At 42.8% G+C, this 21,148-nt stretch overlaps 1 protein-coding gene across 4 annotated transcripts in view; it reads left to right on the top strand.

Moving 5' to 3' along the window:
- The window catches only part of spata20 (spermatogenesis associated 20), a 102,043-nt gene that overhangs the window by 6,377 nt on the left and 74,518 nt on the right, over nt 1-21,148 (top strand). For all 4 annotated transcript variants that reach the window (XR_008565506.2, XM_015963729.3, XM_015963727.3 and 1 more), the window contains exons 2-9: nt 3,247-3,372; nt 3,448-3,512; nt 5,594-5,748; nt 6,398-6,541; nt 7,977-8,178; nt 10,964-11,094; nt 11,916-12,020; nt 12,426-12,500. Coding sequence is in view for 3 of the 4 variants with exons in the window: in XM_015963729.3 (XP_015819215.3) it covers nt 3,247-3,372; nt 3,448-3,512; nt 5,594-5,748; nt 6,398-6,541; nt 7,977-8,178; nt 10,964-11,094; nt 11,916-12,020; nt 12,426-12,500 (1,003 nt within the window). In the remaining variant the exon portion in view is untranslated. The remainder of the gene's footprint in view (nt 1-3,246; nt 3,373-3,447; nt 3,513-5,593; nt 5,749-6,397; nt 6,542-7,976; nt 8,179-10,963; nt 11,095-11,915; nt 12,021-12,425; nt 12,501-21,148) is intronic.

The raw sequence follows: 21,148 nt of genomic DNA, 5'->3' as shown, positions 1-21,148 counted from the left end.
CAAAGCTTGCGGCCCGGATCAACTATCAGCAGAGCACATGAAGTATGCTAGCTGTAGAGCTCAGGTGTTACTTTCATTGTGCTTTACCGGCTTTTTGAAGCATGGAATCTTGCCTGACCATATGTTATCTGTTCTCTTAGTCCCTATAGTCAAAGAGAAAACTGGAAAAATCTCCTGTATTGATAACTACAGGCCTATTGCTATGGCTAGTGTGTTGTCCAAGGTGTTTGAGCATATTTTGCTGGAAAGACTGCAAAATTTTATAACTACGACAGAGAATCAGTTTGGTTTTAAAGGTAAACTTAGTACTGACTTGTGTATCTATGCTTTAAAAGAAACTGTAAGCAAATACATGAGGCATAATACTTCTGTTTTTATGTGTTTTTTAGATGCCTCTAAGGCCTTTGACAGAGTCAATCATCAGAAATTATTCATCAAGCTACAAAACAGAGGGGTCCCTTCTTACCTAGTTAGGATTTTGCACTTCTGGTACTCTCATCAACTAATGCAGGTAAAGTGGGGGACAGAAGTGTCTGAACCTTTCTCCGTATCAAATGGAGTCAGACAAGGCGGGATTCTGTCACCTGTCCTTTTTAACCTGTACCTTGACGAGTTGTCTGTTACTCTGAATGATAGTAAGACTGGATGCTTGGTGGGTGACCGACTGGTAAATCATTTAATATATGCAGATGACCTAGTCCTCATGTCTCCCTACAGCGCAGGCCTGCAGCAGCTGCTCAGGGCATGTGCTAAGTATGGTGAGCAATTTGACATCCTGTTTAACCCTAAAAAGAGTGTGGTTATGATTGCTGCTACTAAAGGGGACCTGAAGCTTAATTTTCCATCTTTTAACTTAACAAATCAGGTCCTGGAAGTGGTAAGCAAAGTAAAATATTTGGGGCACATTTTAAGAAGTGACCTCTGTGATGACGAGGACATTAAGAGGCAGTGTGGTAAGCTGTACATGCAGGCTAACACACTGGCACGTAACTTTGGCATGTGCTCAGATCCTGTTAAAGTGTCCCTCTTTCGTTCCTTTTGTACTCCTCTCTATACAGCCCACTTGTGGTGCAACTATAGTAAGGTAGTAATGAAGAAGCTTCAAGTGGCTTATCAGGATGCTTTTAGAATCCTCATGAAGCTCCCTAGATGGACTTCGGCAAGTCACATGTTTGTTACGAGTAACATCCCAACTTTTCATGCGCTTCTGAGGCTCTTCATGTACAAATTCATCTGCCGACTGAGTTTGTCAGCTAACGCGGTTGTTAGAGCTCTGTCATCTTTATCTTACAGTGACACGAGGTACTCCTCAGTCCTTTTTAAACATTGGAGCAACTGCCTATACGGTTTGTAATTAGAATGTGTTTGTATTTTTTTTTTTTATTTATTTTTTTTATTCTTGTTATGGACATATCCCTTGTCTGAAATAAAGTTTGATTGATTGATTAATAAAACATTTGAAAAACAGAATAAAAATGCGAAGAGAAAAAATTGTGATTACTAAAAACACGACAGTCAGATTCCCGTCGAGTGTTGTAGCATCAATTATGTGACTCAGCAGCTTTCCCACCGAAATATTTATTTAATGGGTAAAGTAATTAGTGGATGAGGAACGTGTGGATGACTGAGAACCTCGGTGTTGCGGTTCCCACGTTCTACCACTGAATGCTGTTGCTACGCATGGTCTGAAGTTTTCTTATACTTGGGTAACATTTTCACACACAGGTACAAAATGATGATACCACACAATGCGTAAACTAGTTCCTACGCACGATATACGCACAGATCTGTTTGTAAGTACGTTGATAAATGAGGCCCCAGATCTTTCAACTCCCTTTAGTCATCGTCACTCACAGGTGAAATTACATCTTACAGAGAGTGTTCGATAATTGTTTAAACAAAATTATGCAGGTGTGTAAATTTGGCCGCTGCTGTCATTTTATTGATTCCAAAACCTTTAGAACTATTTATTGGAATGCAATATTGGTTTCGTTAGCCCAGTGACCCTTGACCTCCTTACAAAGGTGAGTCCAGTTATGAGAAAGATTATTTAAGGGGCCAATTGTAAATTTTCATCCTCTTTGAATAGTCTCTGAAGAGCAGCAACATGGGGTCTCAGAACAACTCTCACATGAGCTGAAAACAAAGATTGTTCTCCATCATGGTTTAGGGGAAGGATACAGAAAGCTGTCTCAGAGATTTCAGCTGTCCGTTTCCACAGTTAGGAACATAATGAAGTGGAAGACCACAGGCACCGTTCAAGTTAAGGCTCCAAGTGGCAGACCCAGAAAAATCTCAGATAAACGGAAACAAAGAATGGTGAGAAGAGTCAGAGTTCACCCACAGACCAGCACCAAAGACCTCAAACTTCATCTAGCTGCAAATGCACTATTCGGTGCACTTTACACAAGGAGATGCTGTATGTGAGAGTGATGCAGAGGAAGCCTTTTTTTCCCACTTGGGGACGCATGGATTCCACTCAGTTTCAGCAGATTCTGGAGACCGATGTCCAGGAATCAGTGACAAAGCTGAAGCTGCACCAGGGCTGGATCTTTCAACAAGACAGCGACCCTAAACACTGCTCAGAATCTTCCAAGGCAGAGGAACAAGTAGAATGTTCTGGAATAGCCATCTCAGTCCCCAGACCTGAATATTATTGAAAATCTGTGGTGTGAGTTAAAGAGAGCCGTCCATGCTCAGAAGCCATCAGACCTGAATGAACTAGAGATGTTTTGTAAAGAAGAATGGTCCAAATTACCTTCAACCACAATCCAGGCTCTCATCATCACGAGCTTTGTGTTGTAAGCGAAAGAACGAGATCACGGATACAAGCGGCCGAAATTTGTATTCTCCGCAGGGTGGCTGGGCTCTCACTTAGAGACAGGGTGAGAAGCTCAGTCATCCGGCAGAGGCTCAGAGTAGACCTGCTGCTCCTCCACATCGAGAGGAGCCAGTTGATGTGGCTCAGGTGTCTGATCAGGATGCCTCCTGGACGCCTCTCTGGTGAGGTTTTTCGGGCATGTCCAACTGGGAGGAGGTCTAAAAGACCCAGCTCAGGCTGGCCAGGAAACACCTTGAGAGTCCCTTGGTGTGGAGCTGGCCCAAGTGGCTGGGAAGAGGGAAGTTTGGACCTCCCTGCTTAGGCTGCTGCCTCTGCAACCCCGGATATGCGGCTGATCATGGATGGATGGATGGAACTTTAGCGGTGATGAAAACCATATAGTTAAAATGTATGTGTGTATCCAGTCCACCTGTTTGTAGGAGCATGGCGTCAGGAGGTGAGCAGGAGTCCACTTGTCATAAACACACCAACAGGTTGGCCAAAGAGAGATCGCCCTACCTCCTACAGCATGCACATAACCCTGTTGACTGGTGAGTCCATTTAAACACCATATGTACACAGTTTGTCAAACAGACTACACATATCCAAATGTTTCTTTTCTGCAGGTATCCATGGGGACAAGAGGCTTTTGAGAAGGCAAAGACTGAAGACAAACCAATTTTTTTATCAGGTTAGAACATACAGGTGCTGGCCAGTAAATTAGAATATCATCAAAAGGTTGAAAATATTTCAGTAATTCCATTCAAAACGTGAAACTTGTACATTATATTCATGCAATGCACACAGACCAATGTATTTCCGATGTTTATTACGTTTAATTTTGATATTTATAGGTGACAACCAATGAAAACATCAAATCTGGTATCTCAGAAAATTAGAATATTCTAAAGGCCAATGAAAAAATGTTTGTTTCTCTAATGTTGGCCAACTGAAAAGAATGAACATGAAAAGAATGTGCATGTATAGCACTCAATACTTAGTCGGGGCTCCTTTTGCCTCAATAACTGCAGTAATGCGGCGTGGCATGGACTCGATCAGTCTGTGGCACTGCTCAGGTGTTATGAGAGCCCAGGTTGCTCTGATAGTCGTCTTCAGCTCCTCTGCATTGTTGGGTCTAGCGTATTGCATCCTCCGCTTCACAATACCCCATAGATTTTCTATGGGGTTAAGGTCAGGCGAGTTTGCTGGCCAATCAAGGACAGGGATACCATGGTCCTTGAACCAGGTGCTGGTGGTTTTGGCACTGTATGCAGGTGCCAAGTCCTGTTGAAAGGTGAAGTCTGCATCCCCATAAAGTTGGTCAGCAGCAGGAAGCATGAAGTGCTCTAAAACTTCCTGGTAGACGGCTGCATTGACCCTGGACCTCAGGAAACAGAGTGGGCCAACACCGGCAGATGACATGGCACCCCACACCATCACTGACGGTGGAAACTTTACACTGGACCTCATGCAACGTGGATTCTGTGCTTCTCCGCTCTTCCTCCAGACTCTGGGTCCTTGATTTCCAAAGGAAATGCAGAACTTGCTTTCATCAGAAAACATAACTTTGGACCACTCAGCATCAGTCCAGTCCTTTTTGTCCTTGGCCCAGGCGAGACGCTTCTTGCGCTGTTTCATGTTCAAGAGTGGCTTGACACACGGAATGCGACACCTGAATCCCATGTCTTTCATGAGTCTCCTCGTGGTGGTTCTTGAAGCGCTGACTCCAGCTGCAGTCCACTCTTTGTGGATCTCCCCCACATTTTTGAATGGGTTTGTCGTCACAATTCTCTGCAGGGTGCGGTTATCCCTAGAGCTTGTACACTTTTTTCTACCACATTTTTTCCGTCCCTTCGCCTGTCTGTTAATGTGCTTGGACACAGAGCTCTGCGAACAGCCAGCTTCTTTAGCAATCACCTTTTGTGTCTTGCCCTCCTTGTGCAAGGTGTCAATGATTGTCTTTTGGACAGCTGTTAAGTCAGAAGTCTTCCCCATGATTGTGGTGCCTTCAAAACAAGACTGAGGGACCTTTTAAAGGCCTTTGCAGGTGTTTTGAGTAAATCAGCTGATTAGAGTGGCAGCAGGTGTCTTCTATATTCAGCCTTTTCAGAATATTCTAATTTTTTGAGATACCAAATTTGGAGTTTTCATTAGTTGTCACTTATGAATATCAAATTTAAATGTAATGAACATTGGAAATACATTGGTCTGTGTGCATTGCATGAATATAATGTACAAGTTTCACGTTTTGAATGGAATTACTGAAATATTTTCAACCTTTTGATGATATTCTAATTTACTGGCCAGCACCTGTATTTTCAAACCTGTTATCAACATCCAATAACTTCTAGGGTTTTGGTGCAAAGGAAGAAACCAAAATCACCTCACAAGTCATATAGAGACCTGTACAGTGGAAGCGTGAGTCATGTAAAAAGTATTAACCCAAATGAACTAAATATGTCTTGGCTTTGCTCCAAATCAATGAATCAAATTCTCTGGGTTCAGGTTGTTTCTAAAATTCTGCAACAGTAAACAGAGAAATGACCTTGGTTAACACCAGCCTTTCCTGTTTTCACCACTGGAAGATCTGGCTCTAGCTAGGGTCAGATGACAGATGTTTTTGTCCTTGCACTGGCTCGTCTGAGCTGTCACGGGCAATGTGAGGTCAGGCAGATCCATGTGCAAACTGAACAATTTAAACAAGGCTGCATAACTGTGCATCCATAGTTGTGCTAATCTGTTTCTTCCAACCCATTTGCCTCTGGTCACCAGTGGGCTACTCCACGTGCCACTGGTGCCACGTCATGGAGAGGGAGTCTTTCCAGGATGAAGAAATTGGTAAAATCCTTAGTGACAACTTCATCTGCATCAAACTCGACAGAGAAGAGAGACCTGATGTGGACAAAGTCTACATGACGTTTGTACAGGTTAGTGCTCTCATATCGCCTGCTGCTGAAAGGTGAAAGGACCAGTTGAATGTAACTGATTTACATTGATTTTTGTACATTTAAAACATTTTTAAAATAGTTACATTTTATAGAAACGTGTTTTTTTCTTGCTGCAGCACATATTAGTAACATGGGGCTAATGCAACCACTAGGCGGCAAATATGCATCAATCACTTTTCTTACTATGCAGGGGTACGTTTTCCAGCTAAACACCATGGAAAAAGAACTTGACATAATCCTGCATTAATACCGCTGAAGTTTTATTTCTAAAGGACTTATGTTGTGGAAAGCACAGGTATGGACGGACTACACTTTTACTGGCAGGGTATGCATGCACTTTTGTATGAGGCAGCCATTGCTCATGAGGAAGAGTAGAAGGTGAGTGTTTCAGTCCCAAGACGCGTGTCAAAGTACCCTTGGGCAAAAGACTGAACCCTGAATAAGTTCTCAGTCAGGTTTACGCATATTGAGTTGAACGTTAGTAGCTGAGAGTAATTCACAGCACAAACTCTGAAGTCTAACCAAACATGCAGAATCTTGCAATAAATGCAAGGACTATGCTTAATGATGTAGAAGGTGGCAGTCATTCTACACCTTTGATTTCTGTTCCGATTGGGAATGTTTCCAGGCAACAAGCGGAGGTGGAGGCTGGCCCATGAGTGTGTGGTTGACTCCTGAGCTGAAACCTTTTATTGGAGGCACTTACTTCCCACCCAGAGACCAAGGAAGACGACCCGGTTTCAGGACAGTCCTGATGAGAATCATAGAACAGGTGGTCACACATTATTCCCGTTCAGATAAAGAGAAGAGTAGCAAATCAGAGAGCGGTGTCATGATCAAACCAAGTATCAATCATCCGGATCTAAAACAGCCATGCAGAGAAAGTTTTAAAATGTTTATTTTAAGGCCCTAGGCCTTTTTTCTTTGGGCCCTGGCGCCTCCCAATTGGGGACCTTTGGAGTTTCATGTCCCAAGTGTCAGTGGTTGTTTGCATTCCCCGAGCACAGCTACAGCTACAATTATAACAGTTTAGATTGTAAACAAAGCGATTTTTGGTTTTTGATACATTAAGATAAAATACTTGAACTTTATTTGAGAAGAGCTGCCCTGAGTGAAAGTGCTAACAGGATGGAGGTTGTGAGTTCAAATTCCATTTAGGAAATTTAGTCAATTGTTTTATTTATTCCATGGGTCCTCAACGACTTTTGTTCAAGTTTTATTTTTCCAGCAGACACCACTGAAGGTCAGATGCTCTTCTAAAATAAAGCTCAAATATCATTGCGTCTTAGTTTATTACAATTTAAAATGGCCTTGTTCCCATCTGGGCTGTTTGGTTGTGGTTTTAGTTGTGTTTGGAGAATGTGGACAGTTGTAGATGTTTGGGACATGAAACTGTGGAGGCCCCGGATCAGGGGGCATTAGGGTTAAACAGGTTAAGGACTTGATACGGCGATCTGGGCCCACTGGAATTGCTCTGGGCCGCGTAGCCCGAGAGACAGAAAACAGTCAGCGAGGGAAATTACTCTGATAACTGGTTAGAGAAGCATGACCGACCTCCTGAATTCTGCAGCAGCGTTCTGTGGTGAGCGCTGCAGATAAAGATGACTCCTCAGGTCCAGACAGGGGCTCAGGCGGAGACGGTGGTCAGACAGGCAAGATACTAGTGGTGAAGGTCGTACGAAGGAGTCGGGCTCCAGCAGACAGATTCCGTGGTCAGGCAGGCAGACAGGTGGTGAGTCAGGCGGGCAGGCAGGCAGGCAGACAGGTGGTCAGTCAGGCGGGCAGGCAGGCAGGCAGGCAGGCAGGCAGGCAGTCAGGCAGGCAGGCAGACAGACAGACAGACAGACAGACAGATTCCGTGGGCGGGCGGGCGTTAAAATGCTCAAAAGCCTGTGAGGTCAGCAGACGATCTCGCACTGAGCAACAGGAGCCAGGTGCTTAAATAGGGAACAGCACGGGTGGAGTTGATCAGCTCAGATTACTGCTGCTGCAAGGAGGCAGGAGAACACACAGTCACCAGGGCAGGATCATGACAAGTAAAAAAAGCAGCTAATGTCTTAAAAGACCTTTAGAAAGCCTGCCAGGTGTGGCTCCATGGATCCAAAATGGCTCTGTAAAGAACTGTTGTGTGAATCTAATTCCTATTGACCAGTAGAAAATATATAGTTTGGTGTGAATCTGATGTCATCATGAGTTTCACCTCCCAGTGGCAGAACAACCGGGCTGCTTTGGAGTCCAGTGGGGAAAGGATCCTCGTTGCTCTGAGGAAAGGCACGAGCATCAGTGCCAACCCAGGAGGAAGTCCTCCTCTTGCCCCTGATGTAGCTAATCGCTGCTTCCAGCAGTTGGCTCACTCCTATGAAGAGGAGTATGGAGGCTTCAGGAATGCTCCAAAGTTCCCCTCACCAGGTAGAGACTGTTGGACTCTTCACCAGGTTTAGCAACTTTCCATTTTTATTACATTTTCTTCTCAGATACCAGAAAGCAAAGACTACTGGGGAAAGATTTTACACTTCAAACGGTCTCTGTTAGAGCCTCAAAAACAGTCTGGCTCACTGATCATTTCCAATGAGTTCAATGTGCCTCTGTTTCAGTCATGGTGTCCAATCAAACAAGAATAAAGGACTGTAAACGGGTAGACAAACAGAAGATTTATAAAGGGTAAACGAAGGTTTTCTGATCATTTCATTGGGCATCGCAGAGTGTCTTTTCTTGCCTTCTGCTTTGAATAAATCAGTTTTTAGGAGAATTGGGTGGAATTGTTTTATCATGTATTACTTCTACACAGGAAACCATTTTAATATAGGCAAAAACAATCTGTTTAAGGACTTATAAACATCAAAAGACAAAGAAAAAATTCGAGGGTCTAATTTCAGTCAGTTCAAAATCCCTTTGTTCAAGTTTTATAATCACTATACAGATTTTTCTATTATCCCCCTATAATTCCCTTCTTTCTCACAATCCGGTTGAGCCGTGCACCCATGAGAGTCATTTCCTGCTCTCTTCTTTATTTTTGCTTTTAGTTCCTCTTCAGTTATTTTTTTTCTGTTCATAGACTTTATAATTTTGGCACTGGTCGTTGGATCCAGACGTTTTTTTGAACCACATCTTCCAGGTGTTGCTGTGATCTGCTGCTTGAATGACAAATTACATTGTTTTCCTGGAATATGAATTCATAGTTAGGATTCAAATGATGACCGTCATGGAGCCGTCCATGGAAACAAGTTGACAACTTCTTTAAGTCAAATCAAGTTAGACAAACTCTAGAACCACATTTTTTAGACTGACATACATTTAACTGCACACAATGAAGAGTAAATATATCAACCAACCAACCAACAAACCAAATGAAAAAACCCAATTCCCTCTGCACCTGTACCTGGCACACGGGACATTTAACTCCTGCTCAACAGAGTGAAAAAACCATAATGGAACAGGCCATTTCAACAATGCGGCCAGATAAGGATGAGCGCAACCCTTTAAGGACCGATAGACATACAAGATCTTAAACTTAGCCCGGTAACAGACAGGCAACCAATGTAATGAGGCCAACATGGGGATAATATGTTTTCTTTTCCTCGTCCCAGTCAAAAATATGGCTGTCGAGTTCTGGGCAAATTGCAGCCACTTCAATGATGCCTGACTCAAACCTGCATGCAGTGCGTTACAATAGTCCAGGCTTGACAAAACAAATACATGTAATACAGACTCAAGATGAGGTCCTAACAACGTATAGGCTTGATTTTAGTTAGCAGTCATAAATGAAAGAAGCAAGACCTCACCACCATATTAATGTGGGCCTCAAATATGAGATCTGAATCCAATCTCACCCTCAAGCTAGTGGCCACTGACTACTGATATTGCGACAGATGGAGCATTCACATTTACAGGAGGACCCCCACCTGCTTTGTTAGTTGGGTAAAATGCGATGAGCTCAGTCTTCTCATCATTCACATGAAGATAATTCGCAGCAATCCAGGACTTGACTGCCCCCAAGGGGAGTAAATAAAGGGAAAAAATAAGTGTCCCGGGGACTGATCCCTGTGGTATCCCTCAACACTGGTCCTCCCAGGAAGACAAGGCTTCACTTGCCATAACACAAAACCTCCTTCCCTGATATGATCTCAGCCATTGAAGAGATGACCAAGTGGTCCCCTCCCAGTGCTCCAAACAATCAAGGAGGATGTCATGGTCAGTCACGTCCAGTGTGGCCATTATATCCACTAACAGCAACACCACAGCTATAGGGAGCCTAAGTCACGCCCATCTACTTCTGCATCAAGGGTCCCCCGAAAGAACGAAAAAATGAATGCAAGTCAATGGGGCTAAAAATGCTATTTTCTAATCTGCTTTGCCTTACGCCCTGGCTCGCACATTTGTTGTACTGCAATTAATGACGGGTGTTTCGACCATGCCAGTCACGTACTTTAAGATTTATCAACCAGAAATCGGCATGCCACCTCATAATCGTCTCTCCCTTAAAGTAGCCGCTACTTACCAGATGGCCAGATTTATGGTGGTTCTTTCCTCTTGTGGGAAGTTTGCTGAACTTACAGCCATTTTCCTTCAGTTTTCTCCGTGTCTGGTTCGATGATGTCACTTCCGTGAAGCGCATTTGTAGCCCTGGACTTATTTTCACACAAAACCTAAAATAGCATTTCCCCCTGTTAGAAAATAAGCATGTTCTTGGTATCAAAATATGTCTTTAAAATTCACGGACATCCTTTGTGAAACCCATGGCACAAAACAAGCGGAATTAGAAAATAGCGTTTTTTGCCCCATTGACTTTCATTCATTTTTTCATTCTTCCGGGGTCCGGAAGTAGATGTAGGCTCCCTATACCAGACGGTCTTATCAGGTCTGAGCAGAGGACTCAGCAGACCCGTAAGCCTGACAGTTGCAGGTCTGATCAACAGGCGTGCTCACAGCAGACACGACGACAATAATGCCACAACGGGTTTCTGAATGAAACATGGCCGACGTCCAGTAACATCATCAGGTAAAATACAGCAGGAGTGGCACTGGAAGAAGTCATACAGGAAGTACATCCTCCAGCACTTTTTGGTTAAAGGATCTTCCAAGCTTGACATTTTTCTTGATTTTGCTCAAACATCTGTGTTGGAACGTGATTCCCTCTCATTTTCTTCATTTTTCTCCTCTTTTTCCCCCTTCCTCTGTTTCCCTTCCTCCGCAGTGAATCTGATGTTCCTCATGTCCTACTGGTCTGTGAATCGCTCCACATCAGAAGGGGTGGAAGCGCTCCAGATGGCCATGCACACACTCAGAATGATGGCACTGGGAGGCATCCATGACCACGTGGCACAGGTTCACGATAGGCCTGTTAATGTTTGACATTTGAAGATTTTTGATGCATTTGTACAGATTGTTTATGTAAGAAAGAGGAAAATAGCCTTTCCGCATGAGTTTCCTTTTAAGTGAAATAAGCAGTTTTACAGACGTGTGCATATTCTCATACAACCTGTTGAACTTGTGTGTTTCCAACATAAACAACACAGATTATCTCAGCTTTCATGGAACTCACCTGACTTCAGAAAGACCTGCACTCGGTCAGGCCAGCTCATTCAGCTATTCACACACGCTGGAGACTTTTGTCAGATTGTAACAGCCAAAAACCTACCAAGCATTCTGCCGATGTTTGTGACAATAGGAGGGGAGCGTTACTGGAAGACTAGATGAACGGTTCTCTACAAGGACTCGGCTCTCATCGTTCACTTCGAAAAGCCGTTCAAAAGACGTGATTTGTTCATTAAAGTCACATTACTATTGATGACTGTCAAGTATGAGATTTGTGCACAACCACAACAGTGGTTGGAAACCAGACTGCAGATGAAATAAGAATACATCTTATCAAACTGAGACATAATGAAGAATAACATTAAAACTACATGATTGTGGTTATTTGTTTAAATGTCCCACATGAGCCTGGCTCAGTGTGGTTCCTATGGTAAACTTGCAAGTTCCTTGCAACTATTTGTCTCCACTTAGTCACAAATTATGTCTTTGCTAATATTTTAATTTTATTGTTTATTCTAAAATGTACATGTTAAAAAACCCATCTCCTTTAGTTTTATTGGCTGTGACTAATTTTGGTAAGTTCCGTGTCTCTCTGTGTGTTTATTTTTCAGGGCTTTCATCGATATTCCACGGATTCCTCGTGGCACGTTCCTCACTTTGAGAAGATGTTGTATGACCAGGCTCAGCTGGCTGTGGCTTACATAACTGCTTTCCAGGTGTTCAAAATGTTCCTGTATTAATGAGTTTTAACTATCTCTCAGAGTCATTTACCTTCATCTGCCAACAAAGTCTCCACTCGAATGGCACGTAGAGTCAAAGATGTTTTTAAATCATCTCTTTTTGAGTAGAACTCGTTTGAGATGCAACATTCATGCATGTAGTTGAATCTGAGTGTATTTCCTCATGACTATTTGGTGAACTGACCTATTTTAATGCAGAGGCAGACTCAAGCACAGAAACTCATTTGAAACTAAAGTACAGCCACACATGTATGTTTTTAATGTAGACAACGGGGTTGTCCTTGGACTCTTGTGGTATGCTGCAAATAAATCACACAGGTTACACACTGGTTGAGTCATGAGACTTATGCAGGTGCGTTCCATGTGTTTCTGCTTTTCCAGGTGTCAGGCGAGCAGTTCTATGCAGATGTGGCAAAGAACATACTGCTGTATGTCTCCAGGGACCTGAGCGACAAGGTGAAGCTCTCTGTGTGTCGTTGGTTGGTTCATACACTGTTGAAGTCCAAAGGTGGAGCCTTGCTGATAAAAAGCTGTTAGCACTGTTGCTTTTCCATACAGTTCAACCTTTCCTTTCCTTTGATTATTGAACAGCTGTAAGGACAGTATAGGGTCCTAGGGTTTCTGTAACACAGAAAATGCAGGAATGGAGACATCCAACCAAACAAAGAGATTGCAGTATTCATCCATCCATCCATCCATTTTTGTTACCCACCTGTCCACTTAGGGTCGTGGAGGGCTAGTGCCTATCTCCAACAGTCTTCAGGCAAACAGGCGGGGTACACCCTGGATAGATTGCCATTCCATCGCAGGCAACACAAAGACACACAGGACAAACAACCATGCACACACGCACTCACACCTAAGGATAATTTAGAGAGACCAATCAACCTGACAGTCATGTTTTTGGACTGTGGGAGGAAGCGAGAGTACCCGGAGAGAACCCATGGATGCACAGGTAGAACATGCAAATTCCTTGTAGAAAGACCCCAGGCCTAGCCTGGCAAGCCAGACTAAATACATGTATGATTTAGTCTGGCAACGCTCCATTGGCGGCTCTCGGTTGTGAGGCGGGTTCTACTGTTGTCTTTCAAATTATCTCTGCATGCTACTGGACAATGAATGTGACATACTCACCGCAACAGCCATCGGTAAATGAGGCGGTTCACAGTTGAAGAGGGAGAAAACACATTTTTTCTACAAAAAGCTCTTAAATACATCTATCTGCTCTTGATTCTAATGAAGCCCAAGTTCTAATAGTTCAACATTGATGTAAAAGCCGTTTGAAACGAGCTGTCGCCATCTTGTTTCACTCTGTTGCATCATCCCACCCACCAGGCATATAGAGTGCCCTGATTGGCCCACAAAGCGGATAAAGCTCTGTGATTTGTTCATTAAGCAGATAGAGCACTATGATTGGCCCACCGTTATGGACCAATCACAGCTCTTTATGTGTTTGAAACCCCTCTAGAGAGCTGTGATTGGCCAGCCAGAATGCTGTTCGGGGCTGCAGAGGTTCCTGTGGAGCGTTCCTAGACCAAACTTTGCAAAGCAAGAATTTGGTCTAGCTCACTAGGCTACCCCAGGCCAGGATGTGAACCCAGAACCTTCTTGCTGCAAGGCAACAGCTCTAACTACTGCACCACTGTGCAGCCGGGATTGTAGTACAGCTAATATATGCAGTATCAGCCAATGAATCCAGAACACTTGCAAAGGGTTCCTTAGCCTTTAGATGGTCTCTCAGTCTAAGATGTATTAGTGACATAAATGGATATATTTGGATGTTTCCAGTTTCACAGATGTGATCAGATCACCACTTAAAGTCAGACACACATGTAAGAGGGAGCAGAAGCCAGATCTGCTAATGCCTACAATTCAACTTAATCAACACAGCTAACTTGCTTCAGGGAAGTGTAACTTTATTTTGTTGCATCACTTTTTCTTTTAGAAGAAACTGAAAAGCCTCCATTTGTGGGAAAGCACTGCATAGAAGAAGAAACAATCTTTTATACAGCACCTCTATAGAGAAAAATCACAAGGTGCTTCACAAGACCAAAAACATAATAAAAAACTAACACACATGTAGACAGATTTCAGAAAAATTTTTGAGAGTCATGGGTCTTTTGTGTATGCAGACACATTTTCAGATGTTTGAGTTCAGCTCATGAAAAATGGGAGCAAAAACAAAAGAGTTACCTTTATATTTTGGTCAGTGTGGAAAAAGCTAAAAATGAAGAGGGTATGGTGAAGGTCCCACAAAATCCAGCTTGAACAGGTGAGTTTCAGCTGCTTTTTAAAGGAGACCACTGAGTCCACTGATCTCAGGCTCAGGGGGAGAGAGGTCCAGAGTCTGGGGGCCACAGCAGCAAATGATATGTCACCATTGGTCTTTAGCCTGGTGCTGCACAACCAGTAGGCTTTGATCACTGGACCTCAGGGACCTGCTGGGGGTGTGGGGACTAAGAAGATCACCAATGTAAGATGGTGCTTGTCCATGTAAGGCCCTATAGACCAGAACCAGGATCTTGAAATGAACCCTGAAGTTGACTGGCAGCCAGTGAAGCTGGAGGAGAAGCGGGGTGATGTGGGCGTGTTTGGAGTACTTGGTCAGAAGCCGAGCACAGGCATTCTGAACCACCTGTAGACGGTTCAGGGAGGTTCTGCTCAGACACGTGAAAGAGAGTTACAGTAGTCTAAGTGTGAGGAAATGAAGGTGTGGAGAACTGTCTCAAGTTCGGAGCGGGACAGAATGTGACTCAGCTTAGCAATGTTCCTGAGATGGAAGAAAGAAGAGCGAACAAGAGAACTGACATGAGAATCCAGGGTGAGAGTGAGAAACACTGAGCATGCGCTGACGGCCGACCACCGGATACACGGCAGTGCTTGAAACTGATGGCAGCTCGTTAACAAACATCCACAAACAATTAAGACGCATTTTCGCCTAATTTATTTATTGACAACGCAAAAAATTATCTGGTAATTATAACTCACTCAACCTGGAGGTAAGTGGAGAAAATTTAGAAAGTTTAATAAATTATATTGACGACGTTTTTGAGTTTTTCGTTATGGGTCCAACGAAATCAGCAGCTGAGACCGAAACACCTGGGACCAAGAGGAGCCATCCTCAGGACTCGCCTGAGGCCTCATCTCCCCGTAAGGAATTATTAGATTCTAAAGATAAATGGCTTCTGGGATTTGAGGGGTGACTTCATCTGCTTGAGGTTCTACACCAGGAGTTTCAGAACCTCCGAACATCTTTGGAGTTCAGCCAAGAGCAGGTTGAGCGGCTCGCCGCTGAGAACGCGTCTCTGTGGGAGTCCATTTCTTCTCTGGAAGAGGGAATGACGCAGATCACCCAGGACAACAAGATTCTGAGGGAGATGGTTTTGGACCTTCAGGCATGTAGCATGAGGGATAATTTGGTGTTCGCAGGCCTGCCGGAGCAGACGGGAGGGGCGGAGAACTGCGAGCAAACAAGAACTTTCTCCAGACCCAAATGAAGATACCCGAAGAAATGGTAAAAAACATCACCTTTCACCGGGTACATCACCTTGAACATTTTAAGCAGAAGGATCTTGTTAAAAGTCATGGAAGAGAGCTCATCCAAAAAGACTTCAGCGTGAATGACCAGTTCCCTAAGGAAATTCTGGATTGGCGCCGAGTCCTCTTTCCACTGCGCAAAAAGTTTATCCAGGATGGGAAGAGGGCTGTCATCTCGATGGATAAGCTTTATGTGGACAATAAGCTTTACAAGGAGCGATGAGTGACAGACTGGCTTTATTAGCCCAGGATTCACTGGGTTTGAGCACGTCAGGATTAAACAGCTGCTAAATCCGTATTCTAGATGATATCACCTGTTCGTCACCACCTCACACCCCTGTCACCTTTTCTTTTTAGTTCTTTCTTCTTTTTTAACCTGTATAATTCTTTCCTTTCCTCTCTTTATCTGCTTCTGTACCTTTACATCTGTATGGCACAACCACACAACTTTCCAACACTGCGTCAGACTCAGCACACACACACACACACACACACACACACACACACACACACACACACACACACACACACACACACGCACGCACGCACGCACGCACACATATATTAAATCCACAGCACAATATCATAATTTATGCGTCAAATAATACAACCACAAACACTGTTGGATTTTTATTATTATTACCGTAAATCCTCTAATACAGGACTGTATTCAATTAACGGCCGGGTCTCATATTTTGGCCGGTGTCAGAGTCGGCGGAGGTGAATAATGGCCGGTCTCTTATTGTGGCTGGGTGGAATATGGTAACAAGCAAGTACGGGGGGGCGGTTGTGTTATCGTCTCACTTTTGATTTGCCAGTGATAGACCGCGAGGGTAACTTTAACCGTGCGGAGACGAAGAGGAGGCGAAAATTTGATATCAAGTTCAAAGAGAACGTGCGCTGCAGAACACTGGGAAGCAATAGGGGTTGTATGAACTAGTCGACTTCACTATAGTGACTTTTTATGCCTGTCATCGACTAGTCGCTGTCACGTGCTAATGACCGGCAAGATGCAGCCCTCGGAAAAGACAGCAGCCTGCTGTCAGCAGGTGACAAGCTCCTGCGCTCGGGGGGGTGGGGCGCAACGCGCTGTGCCAGAGCGTCGGTACTGACACGCGATCGTTCATGTCGGTTCATTTCCTTTAATGTTTTCTGTCTTTTATTTGCGCCTGATGTGTTTCGCTGCTGTGGAGCGGGGCGCATCACCTTGTCCTCCGACGCACCGATCACTGATGCGGCCGCCAAGCAGCGAGGACTCTGCTGCTTTTGCGGTCGGTAGATCTTTTAGAACTGCAGTTCAAAGGTAACTTATGAGGTGAATATATATGAACCCAGGTAGCAGTTTCTCTTTAGGATTGAGAGGAGATGCAGGAAGATAATAAACAGGCAGGACAGAAAAATAGTGAAATAAAAACAAGTTAGTTTTTGTACCTGGTGGTTGCAACAGACAGACACCATTGAAGGTAATCAGAAGTGAGGAACAGAAAATGAAATAATTATTTTAATGTTTAGAGCAGCAGGAACTCCGAGAGGCTGCAGGCGCATCAGTGAGTTTGCGCTGCGCGGGGGAGGGGGAAGAGGGCAGAAGCAGAAACTACCGTTGTTAAAAGTAAAGTGTTTAACTTTGAAAATGTGGGCGCAATTTTAATTGTCAAAAACTCCAGTAAACCATTAGTTCATTTTGCTCAAATAGAAATAGAGGCCTGCCTCTAATTCTGGCCCTCCTTCCAATAAAGACCTGGAGCTTGAGGAGCTTGAGTCAAATACAGGCCCGGGCCAGTATTAGAGGATTTACGGTTATTCCATCTTATTCACTTGAAGGCGTCATCTATGGGTGCACTAAGGTTTGTCTCATAAAACGTACATGGAGCTGGCTCCAGAGAGAAGGGATTAAACATTTTTGATCAGCTAAAAAGAGTGCAAGCAGACGTAATATTATTACAAGAGACTCATAGATCTGCCACATCCGCAGATGAACTTAAAACACCTGAGTTTCCCAGCATGTTCTCTGCCTGCTATAACTCTAGGCAAAGAGGTGTAGCTATTTTAATACACAAAAACATCAATTACACATTATAGGACACAATTTCAGATCCAGAGGGTAGATTTATAATGTTAAAAATATCTGTACAGAACCAACACTTATGTATCGTCAGCATATACTGTCCAAATGTTGATGACCCTCCATTCTTTCATAATTTTTTCTCTGTACTCTCCAAACACTTGGACTGTCCACTTATACTTGGAGATGATTTTAATTTTTGGATGGACACTTTAACAGACAGGCTCAGTACAGTTGGGACTCAGTGCAATTGGCAATCCACTAAAATAGTTAAACAGTACATGAGTGATTATGGGCTTTGTGGTGCATGGCGATCTCTTCATCCTAACCGTAGAGAATATACTTTTTTCTCGCACGTCCATCACTCTCATTCACGTTTGGATTATTTTCTAGTCAGCAGCTCATTGTTGGCTGACATTTCAGACACTGAGATACACCCCATAGTTGTCAGTGACCATGCTCCGGTTTCTTTAACTCTGGTAAACAAGAAGACAATCCCACCAAGCAAAAACTGGAGGTTTAATACATCACTGCTTAAAGACGAAGGTTTTATAGAATTTTTTCAAAAGGAGTGGGCTTTATATTTAGAAAATAATGACCTGCCTGGAACATCAGCATCTGTTCTCTGGGAGGCAGGAAAGGCAGTGATGAGAGGTAAAATAATCTCTTTCTCATCACATAAGAAAAAAACAGAAAACAAACGTATTTAGGAGTTAGAAGAAATCATTAAGTCTTTACAGGCATCCACAGAAGAAGAGTTACTGAGCAAATTACGTAAAGCTAAATTAGAACTTCGTGGAATTATTGACAAAAAGACACAATTTTTAGCACAAAGACTACGAATAGAAAACTTTGAACTTAGTAATAATTCAGGTAAATTTTTGCTAGCCAATTAAAAATAAATAAAGAGAAAACTACCATATCTGCTGTTAAAGACTCAACCGGGAATATAGTTTATGACCCTGGGAGCATAAACAACACTTTCAGAGACCTTTACCAAACTTTGTACTCATCCCCAAATAAACCCATCAGATAACGAGATCAATGAGTTCCTTGACAGGATAACACTTCCTAAATTATCAGACAGTCAAGTTACAATCCTGGACTCACCACTAACATCAGCTGAGCTGCAGGAAGCCCTTAAATCCATGACTAATAGGAAGGCTCCAGGTCCAGATGGGTTTCCAGCAGTTCTACAAAGAATTCTGGATCATTCTGGCTCCAATATTTTTCAGAATGGTGAGGGAAATCGAAGAGAGTGACAGATCACAGCCAAACCTGAATTCAGCCAATATTAGTTTCTTGTTAAAACCAGGCAAAGACCCTGCATTTCCTACCAGCTATCGCCCAATTTCTCTTATTAATGCTGATCTCAAAATAATTTGTAAAGCCCTGGCAAAAAGATTAGAGAAGGTAACCCCCTTCATAATACACCCTGACCAAACTGGTTTCATTAAGGGTAGACAGTCATCCACAAACTCGCGTAGATTACTTAATTTGATAGATTTCTCTTACAGTAAAATCATATAAGCTAGTATATTATCTCTAGATGAAGAAATGGCTTTTGACAGAGTTAACTGGAAGTTCTTATTTGCAAATTTACGTAAATATGGTTTTGGGAACTTCTTCATAAATCAGCTACAAACATTCTACAGTTCACCAACTGCACATGTCAGGACAAACAACCAAATATCAGCTAGCTTCTGTCTTCAGAGGGGGACCTGGCAGGGATGCCCACTCTCCCCCTCACTGTTTGCTATCTTTATCGAACCACTAGCGGCAGCAATTAGGCAAACAACAGGTATTAAAGGGATAAAGTGTAAGAAAATAGAACATAAGATCAGTCTTTATGCAGATGATATTTTACTCTTTCTCCAGAATTCTCAATCCTCTCTCTCCCTTTCAATAGAACTGATAAACACTTTTTTTAAGTTTCAGATTACTCTATAAACTGGTTAAAATTCCACAGTTCTACCAATTAATTTCTCTTTTGTCAATTTACTTAATACACAGTTGGTCAGGGAATATCACATACCTGGGAATTAGTGTTTCTCCCAAGTTGGCAGATCTAACCAAACTAAACTACATCCCACTTTTAAAGAAAGTGGAAGATGATCTTGCAAGATGGAAATCCTTACCAATATCACTCATGGGGAGGGTTGCTACAATTAAAATGATGGTCTTACACAGAATAAATAACTTATTTTCAATGATCCCAAACAACCCACCAGCTGACTGGTTTAGATCTCTGGACTCCTCAATTACTAAATTCCTTTGGCAGGATAAACCTCAACGAATTAGCTTAAAAACGCTTCAGAAGACCAAAGACAAAGGAGGACTGGATTAACCCAACTTTTTTTAGGCTGCAATATATACCAAGATGGTTGCAAGATAACCCACTAGATGAGTCATGGTTAGATATAGAAAAGACACTTTGCAATTCGATAGAGTTTTCAGACTTACCATTTATTAGCTCAAGCATAAGAAAACATGAAGGCTTCAAAAGAATTAGTATCACCACCTCTCTGACAGCATGGTGGGAGTATCTAAAAATGTCAGAGTCTTCACTAATACCATGCAGACACTCACCTATCTGGAATAATACTGATATTTTGCTAAATAACAAAATGATGAACGTTCCGGACTGGAAAAATAAAGGAATCCTATACCTGGAACACATATATGAAGGATTGGACTTCATCCAATTTAATAGAATAGGCTCCCAATTTGGAATAGATAAGAATAGCTTTTTAGAATATCACCAAATTAAATCTGTAGTCAATCAAAAATGTAAGCTCAATAAAATAGAATTACAAACACCACCAAGGGTATTAGACTTCCTTAATCTCAAACCCCCCAAACTACTGTCTAAACTATATAAGACACTGTCCAAAATAGATGATAGAATAGCAATCCCTATTGAAAAATGGGAGGTGGATCTATCAGTCAACTTTGACCAGAACTGCTGGTCCCAATTTTGTTTAAAAACTTTTAAAATGATCAGACACCAATTTACAATTAATTCAGTACAAAATTCTACACAGAGTACACTATACAGGTGATCGGATGTTCAAGATGGGGTTTGTGTCATCTGACACCTGTACACACTGCACAAACAACATTCCTGACAATTACATTCACGCACTGTGGTCCTGTCCACCTGTCCAGGAATTTTGGGGTAGAGTATGTGAAGACCTGTCAAAGTGTCTGAAATGTCATATCCCAACCGCCCCCTCTCTTTGTTTACTGGGAAACCTGGACGATGTCCCGATTGAAAAATCTTTGGCTCACGTGGTTCTGACTGCCATATGCATCGCTAAGAAAACTATCCTTTTGAATTGGAAAAATAGAGAAACTCTCTTCATTAACCAGTATAGAAATCTTTTGTTAGATCATTTTACACTTGATATAGCCTCTGCTTCCACTTCAAATCAATCTCTCTGGGCTCCTTTGATCGGTTCCATCCCATAGCGATGACGGGGGACCATTGATATTGTCCTGCGGG

This window comes from Nothobranchius furzeri, chromosome 16 (genome assembly GCF_043380555.1).
Source record: "Nothobranchius furzeri strain GRZ-AD chromosome 16, NfurGRZ-RIMD1, whole genome shotgun sequence".
In the NCBI taxonomy this organism is placed as follows: domain Eukaryota; kingdom Metazoa; phylum Chordata; class Actinopteri; order Cyprinodontiformes; family Nothobranchiidae; genus Nothobranchius; species Nothobranchius furzeri.
Note: the sequence above shows the minus strand (reverse complement) of the source record. Positions and strands in the feature narration are given on the sequence as shown.